Genomic DNA, 20,983 nt, shown 5'->3' on the forward strand with positions numbered 1-20,983 from the left:
AAGTTACACATCCCAAAGTTATTCAAAATTAAAAGATGGAGTGGTCATGGGGAATCACACCATGGAAAACACTAGTGTAAGAGGAAATATCAAGCATATCCAAGGGAAGAGACGATGGTCCACTTGATACTGGAAATCAGAGTTATGGAGAGGGAAGTGAGTGACAGAAATTGATCTATTACTCATTTTAGTCCACATCAATAAATACTGTGAAGATATTTCTCCACACACTCACTTGATCCTATATATAACTACAAGTATCCAACCTCATTTATTGTGTAGTTTGAAGACAAAAGTTACATATTCACATAAAGAAATCTGGCTTCTGTCTCAGTATCCAAAAGCATAGGTCCCATAAATCTCAATGAACACTATTAGAATTCTGGCCTCTGTACATTGCACAAGCTGTTCTGAAAGCCTCCACCTTACCTAAGCTTACTATGTGGGATGTGAAGGATGATTGCTGTAACAAGCTAATGTATTATCTCACAAAAGAATTAAAACCTATTTCAGATTCATGATTGTTTGCCTAGAATTTTACTTTTCAAAACTGGTGAAGGGATTTCTGTATAAGTCAATATAGTCTTCTCATGACTAACCACTCACTGTATGATGGTCATAGAAGGAAAGTGATGCAAAATATCCCAGGCAAGGAAAAGGTAGAATCATTATTTCACAAAATAAACATGTCAGCAGAGAGGCCTCCTTTATTTCCTTTGAGTAGGAGAGGCCACAGTTTCCTCTATCTTATGCAGAAAATCATGAGGTAAGATACTCATCTGTCAAATCCTTGGTCAGCTAGTGCAATTTCACTGACTTAAAGCACCCAGTAATATCAAGAAATGAAATGGCATGCTCTTACACAACATAACAGCAAAACCCTGCAGATTAAATACATGAGTGCCCTGCCTTCTGCTGCCACTTATGTAAGCCCAAGAAGGAATATTCTGTGTGTAAGTTAGAAAATCCATGCCCTTTATATTTTCTAACAAGTAATGAAGCATTCATGATGGCTGTCAGTCATTGAGCTTCGGAATGTGTTAATGCATTAAGTCATTTAAAATGGAGCCATTAAAGTCGTTAAGGCTGGAGTATTTTTGCCCCTCCCTCTATCTGTCTATCTATCCCTCCCCATTCCTTTCTCCTTACTCTTTCCCCTTTCTTCTATATTTTTGTCTGGATTCTGGCTCTGAATCTTTCTGTGATGTGCTGTGCAAAGTCCTGCAGTGACCAACACACTCAGGATTCCAGTATCAGAATTTGGGATCTAGGCATGACCAAAATACAAGTATTCTCATGTATTTGAAAACATATTAACTGATTTTAATAATTATTACAGAGCAGAAGGTGTCAATCTCCAATCATTTCATAAGAAAATTAATGAGAATATATATATATAATTTCAGTACTTCTGTTTTACATATTTTTGCTCTAAGATTATATTGGGTTAACAAAACTTTCTTGCTGCTGAGAAATGGCTATAATCACCCCTTTTATAAAATAGAACATAATCATGGAATACTAAAATTATCTGTTTGAAATACTAGCAAAATTTATTTTGAAAAAAAACAACATATACCAAAGGAAAACTAAATTGGCATACTTTAATTCTACAAAAATGTATAAATATTTAAATTTACAGAAAAGAACAATTATTCCATTTAGTAATGCTTACAACATTTAAAATGTTTAAATTTTATGCACAAGCTACTCTTATAAATGTTAAAGATTGCATTGAGCATGTCTAAACATTTTTGAGATTATATTCTCTATTTGTGACTACAGTGATTTTAAAAAGAGATGGTCCCTACACCACTCAAAGAAAGTCTTGTGACTATGGATTCTTGTTTCTCTCTTGAGCTATTTTTGTCTGTAAGTACACCAGGAACCAAAGGCAGTGTCTTTAAGTATTTAACCTCACCAATTGAACACAAAATGAAAATTTCAGTTTTGAAACAGTTACATTTCAGATGGAGCCTTCTCTATTTTTTAATCTAAGTCGCCCAACATGGGAGAATGATTCATTGTACCCTATTAGCAATAGCAGTAAAGCATTACTGTACATAATGAGCCAATTATCACAGAAGTGGTCTTCATCTTAAATACATTTATTGACAAAAGACTGTATTGCATCACTACTTTCTCATGGGGATTTTTGAATGCAGAGTCAATGGAAATTTGCTTTAGAATGTATAAAACACCTTAAAACAAAAATTAGGGGGAACAAATCTATACCAACGAGCTTTAAGCAAATTTCTAGAAATTATCCAACAACTTTAGTTTTGTATAGTATGTCATACTTGCTAACACTCTGAATAGGTGCAGTAAAACCTGATATTCCTATGCTATACAGAAGAAGAGCTGAGTGTTTCCACTCCATATCTGACATAAGGGTGGGTAATAGCTAAATCCTGAAACACAAGTTGCCTTTGCACAGCTGAATTTCTGCTGCCCAGCTATACTGAGCTTTTAGTCAAGACAGGGGGATCTTAGTTGTACAAAACAACACCTCTCAGACAATGATTCACATTTGGTGAAGTCTTTAATTTTTTTCATATTTTCTCAAATCATTATACCTGCACTTTAAGAATGCATTGTATTTTGTCCCCTTGAAACAACAGCTTGAATCAACAGATAAAATGCAAATGCAATGGCAATGATTATGCTTGAAAACTTCTTAAATGGAGTAACAATCTATGTTGGAGCAAGGCAATGTTCTGAAGTTTGCTGAAGCAATTCTACTGTATTTATAACCTCCCACTGAATTAAAAAAAAAAACATTGAAAACCAGTTATGTTATTTTATTGTAGCAGTTTACATTCCTCTCCTTTATTTTTTTTTAAATTTATTATGCTGTTTCTAAGCACTAGAGAAAAATGAAGTTTACATGTTATGTTTATATTAAAGTGACACTGGAAAGCCTAGAGATATTTGCTGGTTTCTCTGCAGTCCACAAAGCTTCAAACAAAGAACTCACCCAGTGTTCATGGGGATAGATGGTCTAATACTCCGTGCAAGCTGTAGGTCAGCTTTACTTGAAACTTGAAGGGAATTGCAAGAAAATATGAAATCAAATTGAAGCAAACAAACAAAAAACCAGAGTTCAACAAATTACTGCTGAAGTCTTGATGGTGCTTTCCTCAAACTACTTGCCCACTGATGTATAGTATTTTATTGTTCTGCTGCAGGTCTTCTTCTGTTACCTGTGGTCTTAGTTTATTGAACAAGTTTAATTAAAATATGAAAAAACAATAATTTAAACAATTCTAAAGAATCAAGTTAATAATAAGAGAGTTTTTAATAAAGGCATTTCTTTCATTATTGTGACCTTATAAGTTTTTGGCAGTAGTATTATGAGTCCTGGGCACATAGTTTTATAACTCTATGATCTATGAGAAAACTATAGTATATGTTCATAGCTCAGTTTTATTATCTATAAACATAGAAATTAATAATATAACATCTTTAATGTTTTAAGGTTTCTATAATATCTTTTGTTAATAGATATTTACATTGAAAATAAGCTTTGTATAGTCATTATCAAACCATGAAAATAAATGTGATTTTAAAAGAATGTACTTATCTTCTTTCTAAAACTCAAAATCTTAGCCCTTCTGTGGTCAATCCAATACAACCAAAACACTGAAACTATATTTATTTTTAGTTAAGTGAAGCAACTTATATCTCATAACAGTATTGTAATAAATGCCATATTTCATTTCCACAAAGCTGGTGATTTTAACACAAAGGACAACATAGAATTTGTACTTTAATATCAATAATATTAGAAGGAAATTTAATATTTGGAAACAAAGCTCTGAAAGTCTCTATAAAGACACTTTACATTTTTAACATGGATACATGTGATACTGTGCTGCTTAGCAACTTTATCACACTCTTAAGTTTATTAGTTCAAGAACTGTAGTTACAATAAGCAAAGAGATAACATGAGAAGGTGAGCACAGCCAGTGGACAAAAATAATATAGACTCTGCCTTTAAAAGGATTTACGTGAATGCATATGTAGATCAGTGGTCGTGTGCTTACTTAACAAAGATGTGGCCCTGGCTCTAAAAAAAAAATAAACATGAGTAGATGTGATTATATGGCCAAGTGTGTGTTGGTGTATGAGACTGGAAGAAACTGAAATAAGCAAAAGAATAATCTTAGATTTGCTCAGAGAGATAGGAGTGAGAGATTACAGGCAGGACAAGCATTTGTTATACTGAAGAGGTCATGTTTGAATAGAGACCTAAAGAAATGAAGTGAATGATATCTTGGGACTGATAGAACCAACAGTAAAACAGACTTGTTTGGCAGCCAGAACAATGTAATGAAATGCAAGACAGTAAGAGATAAAAAAGGCAGAGGTCTCTCTCTCTCTCTCTCTCTCTCTCTCTCTCTCTCTCTCTCTCTCTCTCTCTCTCTCTCTCTCTCCCTCTCTGTATCTGTCCAAGGTATGTATATATGTTTGTGGAGTGTATTGTTCTGGGTATAGAGATACGATGGCTATGAAATGATTTGAGGATTAATGGGAAGATTATGTTCAGGAAAATACGCAAATTCATGCATAATAGTATCTATGTGACTCTTGTATTAAGTAAACAAGTATAGCATTGGGTAAGACTTGGCATGAATAGAGAATTATAATATATGCATATTTCCTATGATTTGAATAGTCAGAAGTAGCAACATACAAAGGTTTTGGTCCCAAATTGTTGGTTTGCTGTTGTATGTCAAAGATAGCATCAAGTTACTTTTAAGATGGTTAGACTCAATTTGTCCAAAGTTTTACATTGCAACAATGTTGTTATCTACAAAAATCAACACTTGGTATCAAAACAGTGTGAATATCCAAAATGAAAATTTAAAACACGTTTAAATTTTGTGTTGGACCAAGATCCTAGTTAACTTTGACATCAGGCAGTTTCATGAAGTCTGTGAGCTACAGTTAGAACAGGCTTGAAAAGTTTGAAAGACATTATCACTTGATTTTGGGGACAAAGTCTCTCATTTGATTGGGAGCTTGTCCATGAAGACAACCTGGCTGGTGAGGAAATTCAAGAAATTCTCTTGTCTTTACCTCCCCAGTATTAGAGTTACAAGCACATCCCCCCACATCTAGTTGTTATTTTGATTGGAATCAGCATCAGTTCCTGTTGGTTGAGGGTCAAACACCTACTGAGTGAGTAAGCCCTTAGTTCCCAGTTTCATAGTTTTGTCTTGAGCGTCCAGAAGGTAAAACATGCATTTGTTCTGATGAGAAAGACCACTGAAATCGGTAGACTGGTCCAGTATGAAAAATATAATAGCCCAACTCAGGTTTGTGTGTGTTTGTGTGTGTGTGTGTGTGTGTGTGTGTGAGTGTATGTATGTGTGTGTGTACACATATGCATATGTGTGTTTGTGTAAAAGAGAGACAGCAATGGAAACAGAGAAAGACAGTGACAACAATAGACAGAGGAGAGAATTAGTGAAAAACAGAGATAGAGAGAGGGAGGAGAGAGGAAGAGAGCAAGTGTAGCAAGCTCATTAACTCTTTTTATAGAAGATCCTTTAAAATAAAAGGTTAAAAGTATGGACTTTCTGTTCCTTAAGAATCTTCTAGCTTCACCCCCATAGAGTTCCTCCAGCTGCTAGATATACAACCAAAACATACATCCACAACAACTATGTGGCCACCTAAAATGGTAGCAAACATAAAACAATTATTACTGTCCCATGAATTGGTAGGTTTTCCTTTTTCATATAATTAGTCCATGGACTGTGAACAAAGGGATTTTAAGTGGAAATGACACGTGAAATTGTCCTAATTATGACAGCCATAGTTTATGCAAAATCATGTCTAGTAGTTTAATTAATATAATTTTAATAACTTGAATTTTTCCAGTGGCCAATGTTGGATTTTATAACATAGCAATAGATTTTGACTGTCATTCTTTTTATAGAATGCAAAGTGCCAATGACTGCACTGACTGAACTAAAAGAGATAGTACTTTAGAAATTAAATCTAAAAGGTCACCCTTCACCTACAGTTCTGTAGGCTGTGACAAATCTCACCCTCTGGAGTAAAGGGCAAAGATACAGCTGATGGACACAAACTCTCTGTATGGAGACAGAGAGAAACTGGGGATTCAGGTCCTGACATCACATCTCAGAGCAAGACCATCTTCAGCTTGGGTTCAGAGTGAAGATTCTTTCACAGCAACTCTTGTAGTTTATATAGCTCTTGTTTTCCTCAATACCTCATGTACTCCTTACATCATTTGATTTAAATTTTTTATTTAAATAGGTTTTTAAAATTCTTTTCTTTATTTTGTATGATTATTTTTATTTTACAAATTCAGTAACTAGCTTAATTATTTTCTTACTACCTTATATTTTGTTTGATGAATTCAATGCTCAGGAATGATTTCATATGGATTCTAATTGTTGGCATAGAAATTCAACCAGGGTCCCATGAAGCTTTTGTAAAAAAGAGTGTTTTATAAAGCTACATTAATATTTTATAATTATGATATTGTATAAGGCTTTACATGATCTCTCTTTTAATTATTATTACAGCATAAAATAATCCAGTCCCAAATAACCCTGTGACAAGAGGCTATTGAAGACATTTTAAAAGTAAATACAAGGTGTTTTTTTCCCAAACAGTTCAAATGTTTAATAACAGTTTCTTATTATTTATATTTTATGTGCTTCTTTAATCAGATACAAATTTTTAGTAGGGAAATAAACATTCCTAAAAATGAATTATAAACAATTGTGTTTTACATTACTAAAAGTATTTTTTTTAAACTTTTAATCCAGAAAAGTTAATACTTTCACCAAACTAAAATAATGGACAAACAAACGTGTAGAGACTTTCACATCTTGGGAAAAAATTATCTTCATGTCCCCAAGGTCATGTTCCTCAGCAGCCATTGTTGGGATCTGCTGCCACTGCAGTCCTGCATGGTAGGCACCATTTTGTCTTCTTCAGAAGGTTCATCAAGACATTGGTTACTGTTAGCGTGTCTCAAAGTGAGCCTCTGTAAAAGAGCACCACAATCAGTAACTTACTGAGTCACTAGATGACTGCTGCCCTTAAAGTAGTCTATATAATTTTAATGTATAGAAATGTAACATGCTTTTAAACAGAACTCTGTATGACCCTTGCTAAATTACATGTACAGTGTTGCCATAAAAAGATTGTCATTGTCTAATACATATCTATTTAAAGATGGTTAAAGAAATTGGCTGATATTTATTACACATTGCCGAAAATTCAGACGTCTTTTTCATGACCATGGAATCCAGTTGAATGTGTCAATTCTAACAAACTAATAAAGAAACTTAGTTTTATACCCATATATTATTCATTAACAATTTGATAAACATAGAAGTCAAACACATAACTGTTATATAAAAGAACAAAATGACTAAAGATTAAAACTACTAAACTACAGTATTAAAGACAATAACTGTAAACCAGTGATTTCTAAAACCAGAGATGATTAGTCTTCCTTCATGGAATGCTTATCATATTTAAGGATATATAAGTTCATCGATATTAAATTAAAAAGAGAAATGATATAGTGTTTTATCTTTACAATTCTAATAATTGCATTGTGCTTAATCATTACACAGTATTTGTTTCCATTTGTAATCCAAGTCACTTTCTGGGACATCATATTCCAGCATGTTTTAAGGCATTATTCTTTCAACCTATTAATTATATATTTTGTTAATTTTATGCACCATGCCTAAAATCACAGGAAATGTTCTCTAAATTAAAATGTTCATACATGTTTGAAGTGCTTTGCAAGTAGGTCTTGGAAAACTCGTGTCTCTAGCCGCATAAATAGCAGAAGATGGCCTAGTCAGCCATCATTGGGAAGAGAGGCCCCCTGGTCTTGCAAACTTTATATTCCCTAGTACGGGGGAATGCCAGGGCCAAGAAGTGGGAGTGGGTCAGTAGGGGAGCTGGGGGGGGGTTATGGGAGACTTTCTGGGTAGCATTTGAAATGTAAATGAAGAAAATACCTAATAAAAATTGGAAAAAAAAAACAGTACAGGTGAATGCCAGGGCCAAAAAGTGGGAGTGGGTGGGTAGGGGAGTGGGGGGGGGGCGGTATGGGGGACTTTTGGGATAGCATTGGAAATTTAAATGAGGAAAATACTTAATAAAAATATTTTTAAAAAAAGAAACACATAGTTCTTGCAAATTAACAGAATTAAACATAGGAAAAGTCTTCTTTTTATAGTATTTTCTCACCCTTTATAGTATGTTGGGGTGTGTGTGTTAAAAATATAAAGAAACACCTGTAACTTCACTATTGTACGAGAAGATGTAATAGCGGACAGACTGCTGTGAAAGGTGCTTCTCTGACCTCAAGCAGGAAATTAAAAGGCAAGGCGATTAAAAAAGAAGATGATGTCAAGATTGGAGCCTTTGTTATCATTTTTTAATACAGAGTTTCAAGCCATTTTAGTAGAAAAAAAGTGAAGTAAAAAAGAAATTGCATAAGATAGCAAGAAAGTACGAAGGTGGTTGATTTATTCTTAGGATGACAGGAAATCCAACTATTAGCCAGCATGAAAATCAGATATAAAACTAAATAAAACAACTACTTTACTTTTTAAGAATGGTATAGGTTAGAGCAACAGCAACAAAGAAAATCATGTCTCTGTCTCAAATCTGAGTTAGCTTATGCATACCTTCTCTTGCAAAGAAGCACTTACCATTTCATGCTTCTAATAGATCCTTCTTTAAACAACAAACTTTGTTCTTTTTGGGTAGCTTACCATACATTGACTTATATTACAATGTACAATAAATCAATTTATTATAGTCTGATCACCTATTATAATAGTTGAAAGATTTGATCAATTACCTTATATGTCATATTGAAATAAAGATTTTTTAAAAAATATACTGAATAATTTTTTAATGACATAGGTAATGTCAGTTGTGACCTTTGTATTTAGTATTGTTCTGTCAAATCAGTACCCCTCTTGAAAAAAATACCCCTCTTGAAAAAAATGTATTACCAGCATTGTTATTGTTTCAAAGGTTATAAACCAAAAATCTCTATGTAATGAAGCTCATTACAAAGCCAGACATTTCATCTTTAAGTAGTCCTGAATGTGAATTCGTTTTCCACTTTACTTGCTATTGGTACAGGGGGAAACCATCAAAATCATTGTGAAGACTGATTCTTCATTAAAAAAATCTGAGTTACATTTAACAAATGCTTACAAATCTCCTTCCCCTTCCACTCATACTTTTGAACTTCAGTCAATGAACTCAATACCCTTAGAAACCAAGTAACAATAAAACTGTTAACTTTGTGTATGGGCAGCATGCCTATTCAGCAGTGGTAGATTTTTCATCTGCCTGATGGAAATATCAAAACTTTGTGCCAGATGTGACCTGTAGAAAAACTAACTTCCAGAAGATGCAAGAATCGCTGAGGTTGTATATCTGCTACACAAGTACAGAGGACCTAGGTCCAGCCCATGTATGTTCTTTGGTTTGTGGTTCAGTCTCTGGGAACTCTCAAGGGTCCAGGATAGCTAACTCTGTTGGTCCTTTAATAGAGGACCCTATCCCCTCTGGGTTCTCAATCCTTCCCCTAACTCATCCACAAGACTTCCAGATCTCCTTCCAATGTTTGCCTGTAGGTCTCTGCAGTTGTTTTAGTTACCTGCTGGATCGAACCTCTCAGAGGACAGATACACCTGGCTCCTGTCAGCAAGCATAACAGCACACAGACAACAGATACACAGCTTGGACTTCATAGTGGGGGTTATCCCTGACTCTGTTGCCTGTCTGTGGATCCAGTTCTTCTTACTGCCTTGTCTGGTATCAGTGGAAAAGGTTGTGTGTAGGCCTGCAGTAACATGAGGTTCCAGGGAAGTGTGATGTGGGGGAGTGCTCCCCCTTGTTAGAGGAGAAGAAAAGGGGTAGAGGAAGGGTTGTGTGAAGTAGAAATTTTTGGTGTCTTTGAAAACTCAGTTATGTCATATGATGCTTTCCTGGGGCAGAGAGATGAATGGATGTTTTGCTGAAGCAGCCATGTGAGATAACAAGTGATGTTTAAAAAGAATATAAAGATGACCACACAGACAATGGGAAGAGGCTCTGGCATTGGGTTGCCTTGCTCTGTCTCACTAGTTTTTGCTGATGATGCTCTTGTATTTGTTCAACTTACATCACATTGCTGATCTTCCTTGTCATGACTATGGAGAGAGTAACTCAACAAAGAACTGGTGATATTCTGGTGGCTTCTTGCTGCTTCCATAGACCTAGGCAGATTGGCAGAGAGCTGAAGTTTCTTAGGGATCGAATTGCTGTTACTGATTCATGTTAGTGTTTTGTTAGAGGACTGCTGACAATGAAGATTGAAATAGCCAGGGCCAAGAAGTGGGAGTGGGTGGGTAGGGGAGTGGGTGGGGGTGCGTGTGGGCAACTTTTGGGATAGCATTGGATATGTAATTGAAATAAATACCCAATTAAAAAATATGGAAAAAATGAGCATCCAAAGTCCACAATTCCCACTTGAATAAAAAAAAGAAAGAAAGAAAGAAAGAAAGAAAGAAAGAAAGAAAGAAAGAAAGAAAGAAAGAAACAAAGAAAGAAACAAAGAAAAGAAAAGAAATAGCCCCAGAGAACTATTTCTAAACAGGTTCACAAGTCCTTCTTTCCTCTTAACCTTTCTTTTGCACTGCCTTGTGTGGGTGGTGGGTTGGAGGGAGGTTGAAGCATTAAAGATCTCTCATTAAAGTAGGTTTTGAAAAATCAAAGCCTACAGCTGTTTGACAGGGTACTTGTAGGAGAGCAAGGGATGACATTGGGATATGAAGTGAATAAAAAAATGGGAAAAATGTTGCTGATGCAACTGTACATACTTTCCTGCTGAGAGAAAATCTCCTGCCATAGCACTCAATGATAGGTTCATGAGATCTGCCCTCTGCTACCCTGCTTCTGTTCTTAAATGTGCCACAGGTAGTTAAGTGAGAAGTTTGGAACCTCCCATGTGTTTTCACACCCAGCAGCTGAACTATATAAAATCATTTAGTTTTTGAATTTGTAAAAAAAAAAAAAATAGAGGTCCCTTAAGTCCAATAATTCAAAAATAATTTTATTTGTAGTGTTTACAAAAAATCTATGAGTATTTGTTGACATGAACTGAATAACAATTCATTTCATGATTTAGAGAGAAGATAGTCACCATTTATATAAGTAATAAATAAAATGTACTCTTGATTCTTATCATGATATCACCTAAGCAATCACAAAAGAAATGTGCAGATAGATACCCATGCTTTTTCCATGAAGTTGTTGAAAATAACATAGTCTTTAAGAGTGGATTTATGTAGTGTCTCAGAATAAAATAGTGGTAATTTTCAAAGGTGTGAAATGTGGTATACACACACACACACACACACACACACACACACACACACACACACACTGGAGTTGAGTTATCTGAATAAATTTTAACAAAATTAAATAATTTCAAATTTCCAAAAATCATCCATTTTAACCTATGGTATATTTAGTAATGTTTTCACCTATGATACAAAATTTGTTTTCATATGGATATGGCTGTTGTTAGGATAAAACAAAATAATACTTCATAATATATTTAACCTATTATACTCATGGACATACATATGTATATATACACATTTTTAAACAGAAGCGAAAGTACCTTTTTGTTAATGATAGACTAGTTACTATTTAAAATATCCAATCTTCAAATTAATGAGCAACAGAGAAGGGAAAGACAGAAAAATAACTTCATAATTGTTCTATTATAATTTCAGATTTTAATAACAATTAAAACAATGAAATGAATTGAATAAGTCCAAAACACAAACCTCTACAAAGTCATTAAGGAAAATAATCAGTAAGATTTCCAAAAACACTTCTAAAAACTTCTGCTCTTGTATAGTTTCTTAGTAGCCATTTTTGGAAAGTGCTATCATTACAAGTCTCCATGGAAAGATGTTGAGAGCCATCCTCTCCTTTGCCCATTGAGAGGCAGGACTGCGTGATTATGTGAACAAGAGTGTGGGTCTGTTTGACAAAGAAAATAATGAATAATGACAAATCAAGTACCAAGGCAGTAATAAATCAATCATCCCAGACAACATATAATTTCTCCTGAAAAAGAATGGGAGACACACGTCACAATAATTGCATCCATGAAGCTGTGAGTGGCAGTCTTTCAGATGGCTTCAATATCAACCTTACTCAGTACGGAAATGGAGTTAAGATAGAAACTATTAAGGAGGAATTTGACATAGATGGCAGAACATTTCAGGCAAAATGTTGTTTTTGATAGAGTTTTGTTCTCATCATCTTATAATGAAAGACATTTTAGTGCCAAGTAAGTTACTTTGTGAGAAGTTATTCTAAGTAGTTGATTAATGCACAGTTCATATCCGTATCCTCAAGTGTTTGCTTCAAAGCTAAGAGGACACCAAGGAAGAATCTTTGAGATTATTTTGTTTTTTATTTTCACGGGGCAAGGCTGAACATTCTAAGATATTCACACATACAGTGGCATGCTTAATTAGCATAACAAAGTATATGAAAAGAAAGAACAGGGAAGAGGAAGATCAAATCTCCTTTGAATCATTCTAACTGAATTTTATTTCCCAGAACAAGCTCAAAAAAGAGGCATATGAGGCATATATATTTGTATATATAAAAAAATCAACTCCAGGGCCAGCTCAGGGAAATACTAAATAATTTTGTTGATCTAAATATGTAGTAAGGCCAATGAATAAAATATGTTTTGTTGAAGTAAGCTCCAATTTGTGGGCAGCATAATGGATGCAATCACTAGATTTACCTTTCCAAGGGCTACCTTCTACAGATAAATGATATATACGGGCTTACAATGCTAGCAAAGATAGCATTATAAAGCATCATGTCTTACCTATGAAATGATGCTGATGGTAACAGTTTGGCTAGTTATCTTAACTAAATAGAATGTATCTACATTGTTCAAACTACACATCATCTACTGCTCAATTGATTTTTTTTTTTTTTTCTGTTCCAAACATTTTTTAGAAAATATTTTCTTCATACAAAAGGGTTTCTTGTTAGGAATTGAAAATTTCATACATCATTAAAGAGGATTATAAAATTATCCTCAGCCCCACCAAATAAAACTGACTTTGCTTAAAAGATCAGGGAAAGAAAAAAAAAAAACCACTCTACACAGATACAATATACGTATTTCATTTTCTCCAAGAAAAAAAAGTTTATAATAACCATAAAAATGAAAAAAATACTCTAGGAGATGTTTTCAAAAATATAAACCAAGAGAAAATTTAAGTCTTAAGCTCATCTAAATATCCCTTTATTTTCCAACATATGTGTTTAGTTTTATTTACTTGAGAGCAAGAAAGGATATATTTATTTTCCCAAATCTTTCTGCTACAAGAGAAATCTTACGTGGTTTGTACTTTACTAATTATTCACATGTCTATAAATGAGATTGAAGTCATCAAATTAAATATCCTCCTTTCAGTTATATTATGGGAAGCCTTTCTATCTATTAATCTTAGCCTATTCTATCTATTATCTAGCCTATTCTATCTAGCCTATAATCTAGCCTATTCTATCTATTAATCTTAATATAATGAAGTTTTATGTGAAATAGATTATCAAAATTAACTTAAATCTTTAATTTGATATGAATGTCACTATGAGTCAGAGCCACTGCAGGTAATGCTTTGATAAACACTTCTTAACATCTGTCATGACTATAATTTGTTTTTATTGAATCTTACATAATTTATTAAGTGAAAGGTATAAACAACTTAAAATATCTAGTAATAATAGAAGCTCTTGTGTCGTAAATGACGGAGAGGTACAGGTCCAGTTTCATTGAATCTTCACCATATTATCTATTGGTTTTAACACTTTAATTTTTTGCCTTACAGAAATAATGAAAGGGAAAAAAGAAAAGAAATACACAAAATATTTTTATGATTCTATTTGCCATAGTTATTTCAATAAATAATTGTCCTGGGCTATCTGTATTTTTACTTTATATAATAACATGTGTTTTTATATAAGATATACATGTTTGCGTCCTAAATATTTTTATTAATTCTTTGAGCATTTCATATAAGTCCTGTGTGAGATTTTCAATGAATGCTTCTTTATGAGGTTGTTACTGCACATAAGGTTTTGGAGCAATGTGACATGCAGGCACCCATGCACCTTGCAGTCTTTTCTATAGGATTTCTTTTCTTGTTTGTTTGTTTATTTATTTGTTTATTTGTTTATTTATTTATTTATTTATTTATTTGTTTGTTTATTGGTTTTCCAAGACACGGTTTCTCTGTGTAACCCTGGAACTCACTCTGTAGACCAGGCTGGGCTCAAACTCAGAAATCTTATTTATTTATTTATTTGTTTGTTTGTTTGTTTGTTTGTTTTCCAAGACACGGCTTCTCTGTATAGCCCTGAAACTCATTCTGTAGACCAGGCTGGGCTCAAACTCAGAAATCAAACTGCCTCTGCTTCCCAAGTGCTGGGATAAAAGTTATGTGCCACCACTGCCTGGCTTCTATGGGATTTCTTAATTTTTAATTTTAAAACTTTCTCTACATTGGTATTCTATCTTCATATATGTATGTGTGAGGGTGTCAGATCTCCTGGAACTGGAGCTACAGATAGTTGTAGACTGCCCTGTGAGTGCTGGGGTTTGAACTATTATACCCTGAAGAGCAGACATTGCTCTCAATATTGGACCTATCTCTCCAGCCAGATATGGCTTTGGAAAAAAACAACACTGATTACTAAACAGAATTATATAATTCTGAAGCTATCATTATCTTTTGTGTATAATATAGTATCACCTAACATGCTGTTCTAAAATGTTGGGCAATTTGAATCATGGTTATTTGCAGAATGCTAATCACAATATGTAAGTATATATAAGACAAGTTTATAGCTTTTTTGATGACATATTTGTATCTAATATGTCATGAACTACTTTAAAATCTACTCTCCAAACGTGTAGCTAAGGCCAATGGGATTCAGGCTAAAAAACAATTTTGGTAATGAAATACAATACAAAACAACATACCACTTGTATTAAAACTACTATTTTAAGAACAACTTGATATTTTGGTGTACACATACAGCTGACTGCATAGCTGATGGCAGAAATGAGTACAAAAATCTCAGTTTACTAAAAGTTTAAGATAAGAACAATAAATTCAATCGTGGTGGGGTGGCACACGATTTTAATCCCAACACTAAGGAGGCAGAGGCATGTGGATCTCGTAGTATGAGGCCAGCCTGGTCTACAAAGTTCCTGGACAGCCAGAGCTGTTACACAGAAAAATATTGTCTATAAAAACAAAACAAAACAAAACTAAAATAACAATAAATTCACCTTCTTAGACAGAAAGGTAAGTGTAACTGACCTTAGATTATTATATTACTTTAACTTAACAAGGAGTCATAGGTTTCAAACCTCTAGACCAAATACTAAACAGTACTTGGCTAAGATGTCATCTCAAAATGTTGCTAATGAAACGTTTAGAGTGGCACCTCAAGAGTAAATAGTGCGTAATCAGCACACCCCAGGCTAAAAATCAGATGTAATTGTTCAAGAACAAGACATAAATTCAACATAATCCACTGAAATCCCATTAACTGATTCTAACAAGAAATCAAAGCTATGGGTCACTGGGGCCATGGGAAGGTAATACTAATCTAATGGGTACCATCTCCAAAAGGGAAATTGTGATACTGTTTACTAGAAATTCTACACAGAAATTTGGGAGGGTTGTACTCATAAGCCACTTACCTTAAAATTATACTCCCATTTACCTGCTTTCTGATAAGGGCAAATAAAAGAGTTGGGTTAGTGCCAGAACTGGACCAATACAGATGCGGATATACACAGCCAAACATTGGACTGAGAGTGTGGACCCCAATGGGGAAGTTAGGGTAAGGACTTTAGGAGCTGAATGGGTTTGCAACCTCATAGGGAGAACAACAATATCAAACAACCAGAACCTCCAAAGCTCCCAGGGACTAAAACACCAACCAAAGAATACACAGGGGTACCCATGGCTCCAGCTGGATATGTAGCAGAGATTTGCCTTATCCAGCATCACTGGTAGGGGAGCTCCTTGGTCCTGTGGAGGCTTGATGACCCAGGATAGGGAAACGATAGGCCACTGAGGCAAGGGTGGGTTGGCCAGCCAGGGGGGAGCACCCTCATAGAGGCAGGGGGGGAGAGTAGGGGATAGGAGGCATGTAAAATGGAAACTGGGAAGGGGGATAACATTTGAAATATAAATAAATAAAGTAGCCAATAAAGAAGAAAATGATTTAATACAATCCTAAGTGGTTTCGGTAATTTCAAGTGATGTCAACCGATGAATTCGTTTCATTCAGACAGAATGTATAACAAGTGGTTACTCAGCTGACTTGGTCAGTCCTGTGAAAGGAAGCACTTATTTTTAGCATAATATTTGGCTCTCTTTTTATTTTTGTGGAATAGTGCTTGTTAAGCAGAAGTGCTCTGATCTAAAATTAGAGTGCCTCACTGTATGTAGCTGCCTGGATGTTCAAAAAGAAATGTGATTAAGCACACACATTGCAGGAAAATGTAAATTTTGAATAGATTTGAGCAAATTTGTGATGTTCAAACAGTATACAAACAAATCCAATAAATAAATAAATAAATAAATAAATAAATAAATAAATAAATGGATGAACAGGTAATTTAATAAAAAAAAAAAACTTAACTGCCTAGTGATGTCAAATTTAGTGGTTTCTTTATTTGACCTTGCTGGAAACAGGTAGTCTGTGGCACTAAAATATTAGATATTCTCAGTGATATTTTATACCACGTGTATCTTGTGGTGCTGGTAAAAACACTCACATTCTGAACAAATCAACCAGAGAGGCCAGCCATAAAGGAGAGCAAATAATGTCCATGTTGTATTGTTTAAGAAACATTGACATATATGTGCTCAGCAGGGTGTATGCATGTGTGTGTATGTTTTGTATATAAAAGGGAGTCATGAGTTTGGAATTTGTAGGGAGGGGACATGGAAGTGGATGGAGAGAGAGCTATAATCATATTTTAATACAAAATATATTTTACATATCTACTTAGGCAAGTCTAAAAGTCTGTATTGGAAATCTTTTAGGCAGAAACAGACATTTTTAATCAATACATACTCAGTTTTATTCAATTAAAAGAAAAATTATTATTAATTACATTATGGGGCATTTAACTAAAGTTTCCTAGCCAGTATTATGATAAAGTAAGTGTATGGCTTTGAGCCTTTTGAAACAGATTATGTTTCTGACAGATGGAATTTCTTATCATTAAGAAAAAGTGACATTTGTATATGAATACAAATTGATACTACAAAACGTTTGATTGTAACATGGTCCCACTGTCTGACCGGCTTATAGGATCCTCATCACTGAAATCATCTAATTATTTGTAGTATTTCAATTACCTCAGGAGGCAAATTAGTATTGGGAAAAACTTCTGGATTTAGTGCCAGGCACCTTGATGCACACACTGACAAGGCTTCATTAAATATACAGAGACTAATAATAGCTGTATAAGATTGTGGCAAGAATGGCCTAAGCAAACAGGGAAATCAAAGCATTCTGTTATCTTTGTTTTCCTCTTTCTCCTTGTTCTCCTAAGCAGTTGACAAACCCAATCAGCCAGAGAGGCTCCATGCTTATATTTACCTGCTGTTCCAACAGTTCCGTCCTATTTATGACACTTCCTTTTCTAATACTGAAAGAAAGTATCAGAGAAGGTGGTGGAATATTTCAACAGTTCATGCTGTGAGGCACACAATTGGACTAGTAACTAGCTTTCTTTGAAAACTTTATTAGGACCTAAATCCCAGCTCTGCTCCTAGCAGGGTAATCTTTGTGCTTTAGCTTTGTCCTGACAAAGCTCAAAGGAGTGGAGTTTAAGGTTCGTTTCAGCTCTGTAATTTTGTGAACTCTACCAGTTTTTATTCTGACTGGAAACTGCACCACCTCGGAGGTTTCTCAAAGAAGAGGAATTTTACCCTTGCTAGCAAATGACAAAGAAATGAATTAAAGAGGAAGCAAGCAGGTCTTTCTACCTTCCACTATTAGAATGAGAGAACAGAGCCTCTGAGTGAGGACTTCTCCTTCACACTCAGCTTCTCTCATCTGTTTGTTTCTTTTCCTTCCCTTGGGTCCCTGGAAGACGTTGTTTGCATTTTCTCAAAGTAGTTTTTGTCCTTTCCTAAATTCACATTGGTTTCCAAGAGTCTATTAAAAAAAGGACATCTGGACAGAAGTCTCAGCAGTTAAGAAAACTGGCTGCTTTGGAAGGAGGATTGTGTATAAATCCTAGCTCACAACTGCCTGAAACTATAGTCCCAGGAGATCCATCGCCCTCTCCTGGCCTCAATGTGCACTGCATGCACAAACCGCAGTCAGACAAACACTCGTACACATAAAATCAAAGTAAGTAATCTGCTCTTGCCCACTACAACTTTTTGAAATTTATTTATTTACCGCTGTCAAGAGAACAGAGCAAACTCTAATGTGTATATGAATAACCTGGATATTAAAAAATTCAGAAACTTGGATTTAATGTGTTAAAACATTGTGTGTTAGATTCTAGATTTCTAACAAGTCCCAAAAGATATAGCTAGCTCTAGAACCACTGTTTCCAGCAGTTATTGGAGTATGCTGTGCAAGCAAAGGATTTTAAATGTAAGACTTAGAAGAAAAGGGAGTAATGAAAGTGTCCCACTTTCATATCTCATTATACCCTTTTTAGTTACCTCAAAACATAATCAAATTTCAAAATGAACTTTTAAAGGGCAGAGCATGGCAATATATTATTTTACCATTCTCACATGATTTCCCTGCATTAACATGCATATTTATTTTTATTACTTTCATTCGCTATCATGTGAAGAGGATGAGGAGGGAGGGAGAAGAGAGGGAGGGAGGAAAGAAGAGAGGGAGGCACGGGGGGGAGAGAGAGAAAGAGAGAGAGAGAGAGAGAGAGAGAGAGAGAGAGAGAGAGAGAGAGAGAGAGAGAGAGAGAGAGAGAGAGAGAGTTGTGAACTATCCAGACACACGTATGTGTTCATGAAAACTATGTAGGGTCATGTGCACCATAACAGATGTGTAGAAGTCTGAGGGAAGATTTGTGGAGTTGGTTGTCTCCTAACAACTTTCTATGGATTCTAACATTTGAGATCGAGAGGCCAGACTTGTACATTAAACATTTTTACCTGCTGAAGCATCTCTCTAGTATGACATATGTTGGATATTTTTGCTTGTTTGTGTGTGTTTGTGTGTGTGTTTAAAACAGGCAGTGGTGTCATGTTGTAAGTGGAGTTTCTAATGCATAAACACAAGAGTAAATGAAGTGATGACGCCCAGTTTGGATTTGAGATTACATGTTTTCAATAAAATTCTTAAACAGAATGGCATGTTGTCAGCATTTTAGGAGGACCTCAAAGGCATAACATGTCTCAAAGTTTATAGTCTTATGGAATATCACAGAGGAAATATAATACAAGGTAAGAAGTATGCAAACATTGGCTTAGTTGTAAAATTATGCATTTTAATTTTTCATTAATGATTGCTTAGTATTCAATATAAATGTAACTGAAAGAAAAATAAGAAATAAATATAATCAACAGTTATCACAACAAAGGAATTTCTATTGTGAATCTAAAAGCGACTGTTTACCGAGCTTCAGAAAACTTTAAAGATTGAAGTGTTATACTGAAAACAATCTTATAAAATACATAATCCTTCTTTCTTAATATGCATGTATCTCCTTGCTTTTAAGAAAAATGAAATAAATTTGTATGGATTGGAAATAAATTAAGTAACAATAATACAACCATTCATTTTAAAAAAAGATACTCTTCACAGGACTTATGTTTTTCTGTTCTTTTCCTCATAGAAGAGGAAATGTTGATTCAATGTCCAGGTTCCATGCTTGTATTTAATAGGGAGATGGTCTTCAGGAGACTTAACACAAAGGGTGGTAATAACAGACCATAGCTCAGGAAAACACAATGGAGGCCAGATAAAGAAAGATGTCAGCAGAGATACAATGTTAACACAACACTGGGGGATTCGAGATGCTTGCCTTTATGTCACAGAAAAATATCTGGTGTCCTCAGAGCCTGACAGTGGGCAAAATTCTGTCCCCCAGTTAGCCCTGCACATACGTTTAATTCTGTAAGAATTGATTTTTTTCATTCAATATGAGTCCACAAAATATTGGAGATTAAATTGTACACAAAATGTGTTTTTACAAGGTCTTGTTATAACAACAGTATTAGAGGTATGGAGACCTAATATTTCTTTAAACTAAGGTTGGGCTTTTGTTATTAGCTGCATTGTAGAGTGTCTTTACCTCTATGATATTTTTTTAATCTCACAAGGATAAAGTATAGCTTTTCTTTTGATTGTATCAGTTGCCATTTAATGATGTCTAAGATGTGACACAATGGCCAATTCATCTTGCTTAAGTGAGAGAATGAAAAGAAATTAAGGCATTTCTGAGGCTTGTCCTTCAGAAGAGAACATATTCCTTTTTTATCAGCTCCATCTGATGGCTGAACTAATATTTGCACATAGTCTAACTAAATTTTCAGTGCTATGTTGTGTTGTTTTGTCACCTTGCTCTCCATCATAAGGGTATGATATGCTGAGAAGGGATTGCTCAGATATATATGTATATATGTATGTATATCCCTAATTAGTGAATTCAACTCTACCAGTCATTCACTATATTAAATAGAAATAGATCCCTTCTAATATTCTTCCTGAAAAATCCTCCTGTTAACCTTATTGGGTCTTTTAAATGTTAGATTGAGAATCATAAATACCAGATACCATAATTGCAAGATTTAAAAATACAAACATATTTCAATATTTTCCTCTATGTAGATATTTATACATACAT

The 20,983-nt window shown here is 34.5% G+C and overlaps 1 protein-coding gene across 5 annotated transcripts in view; it reads right to left on the reverse strand.

Moving 5' to 3' along the window:
• Nucleotides 1–1,418: 1,418 nt before the first annotated feature.
• The window catches only part of Galnt13 (polypeptide N-acetylgalactosaminyltransferase 13), a 692,094-nt gene continuing 672,529 nt past the window's right edge, over nt 1,419–20,983 (reverse strand). For 3 of the 5 annotated variants that reach the window (XM_085834905.1, XM_085834906.1, XM_085834907.1), the window contains exons 13-14: nt 11,868–12,066; nt 6,957–7,030 (exon numbers count right to left, since the gene is read on the reverse strand). In XM_085834905.1, the coding sequence (XP_085691031.1) occupies nt 11,881–12,066 (186 nt within the window). In that variant the 3' untranslated portion in view covers nt 6,957–7,030; nt 11,868–11,880. Of the gene's footprint in view, nt 7,031–11,867; nt 12,067–20,983 lie in introns of all 5 variants that reach the window. The other 2 variants (XM_021153165.3, XM_085834908.1) reach the window with 1 other exon arrangement.

This window comes from Mus caroli, unplaced genomic scaffold (genome assembly GCF_978045245.1).
Source record: "Mus caroli unplaced genomic scaffold, Mus_caroli_1 scaffold_2, whole genome shotgun sequence".
NCBI classification, from domain to species: domain Eukaryota; kingdom Metazoa; phylum Chordata; class Mammalia; order Rodentia; family Muridae; genus Mus; species Mus caroli.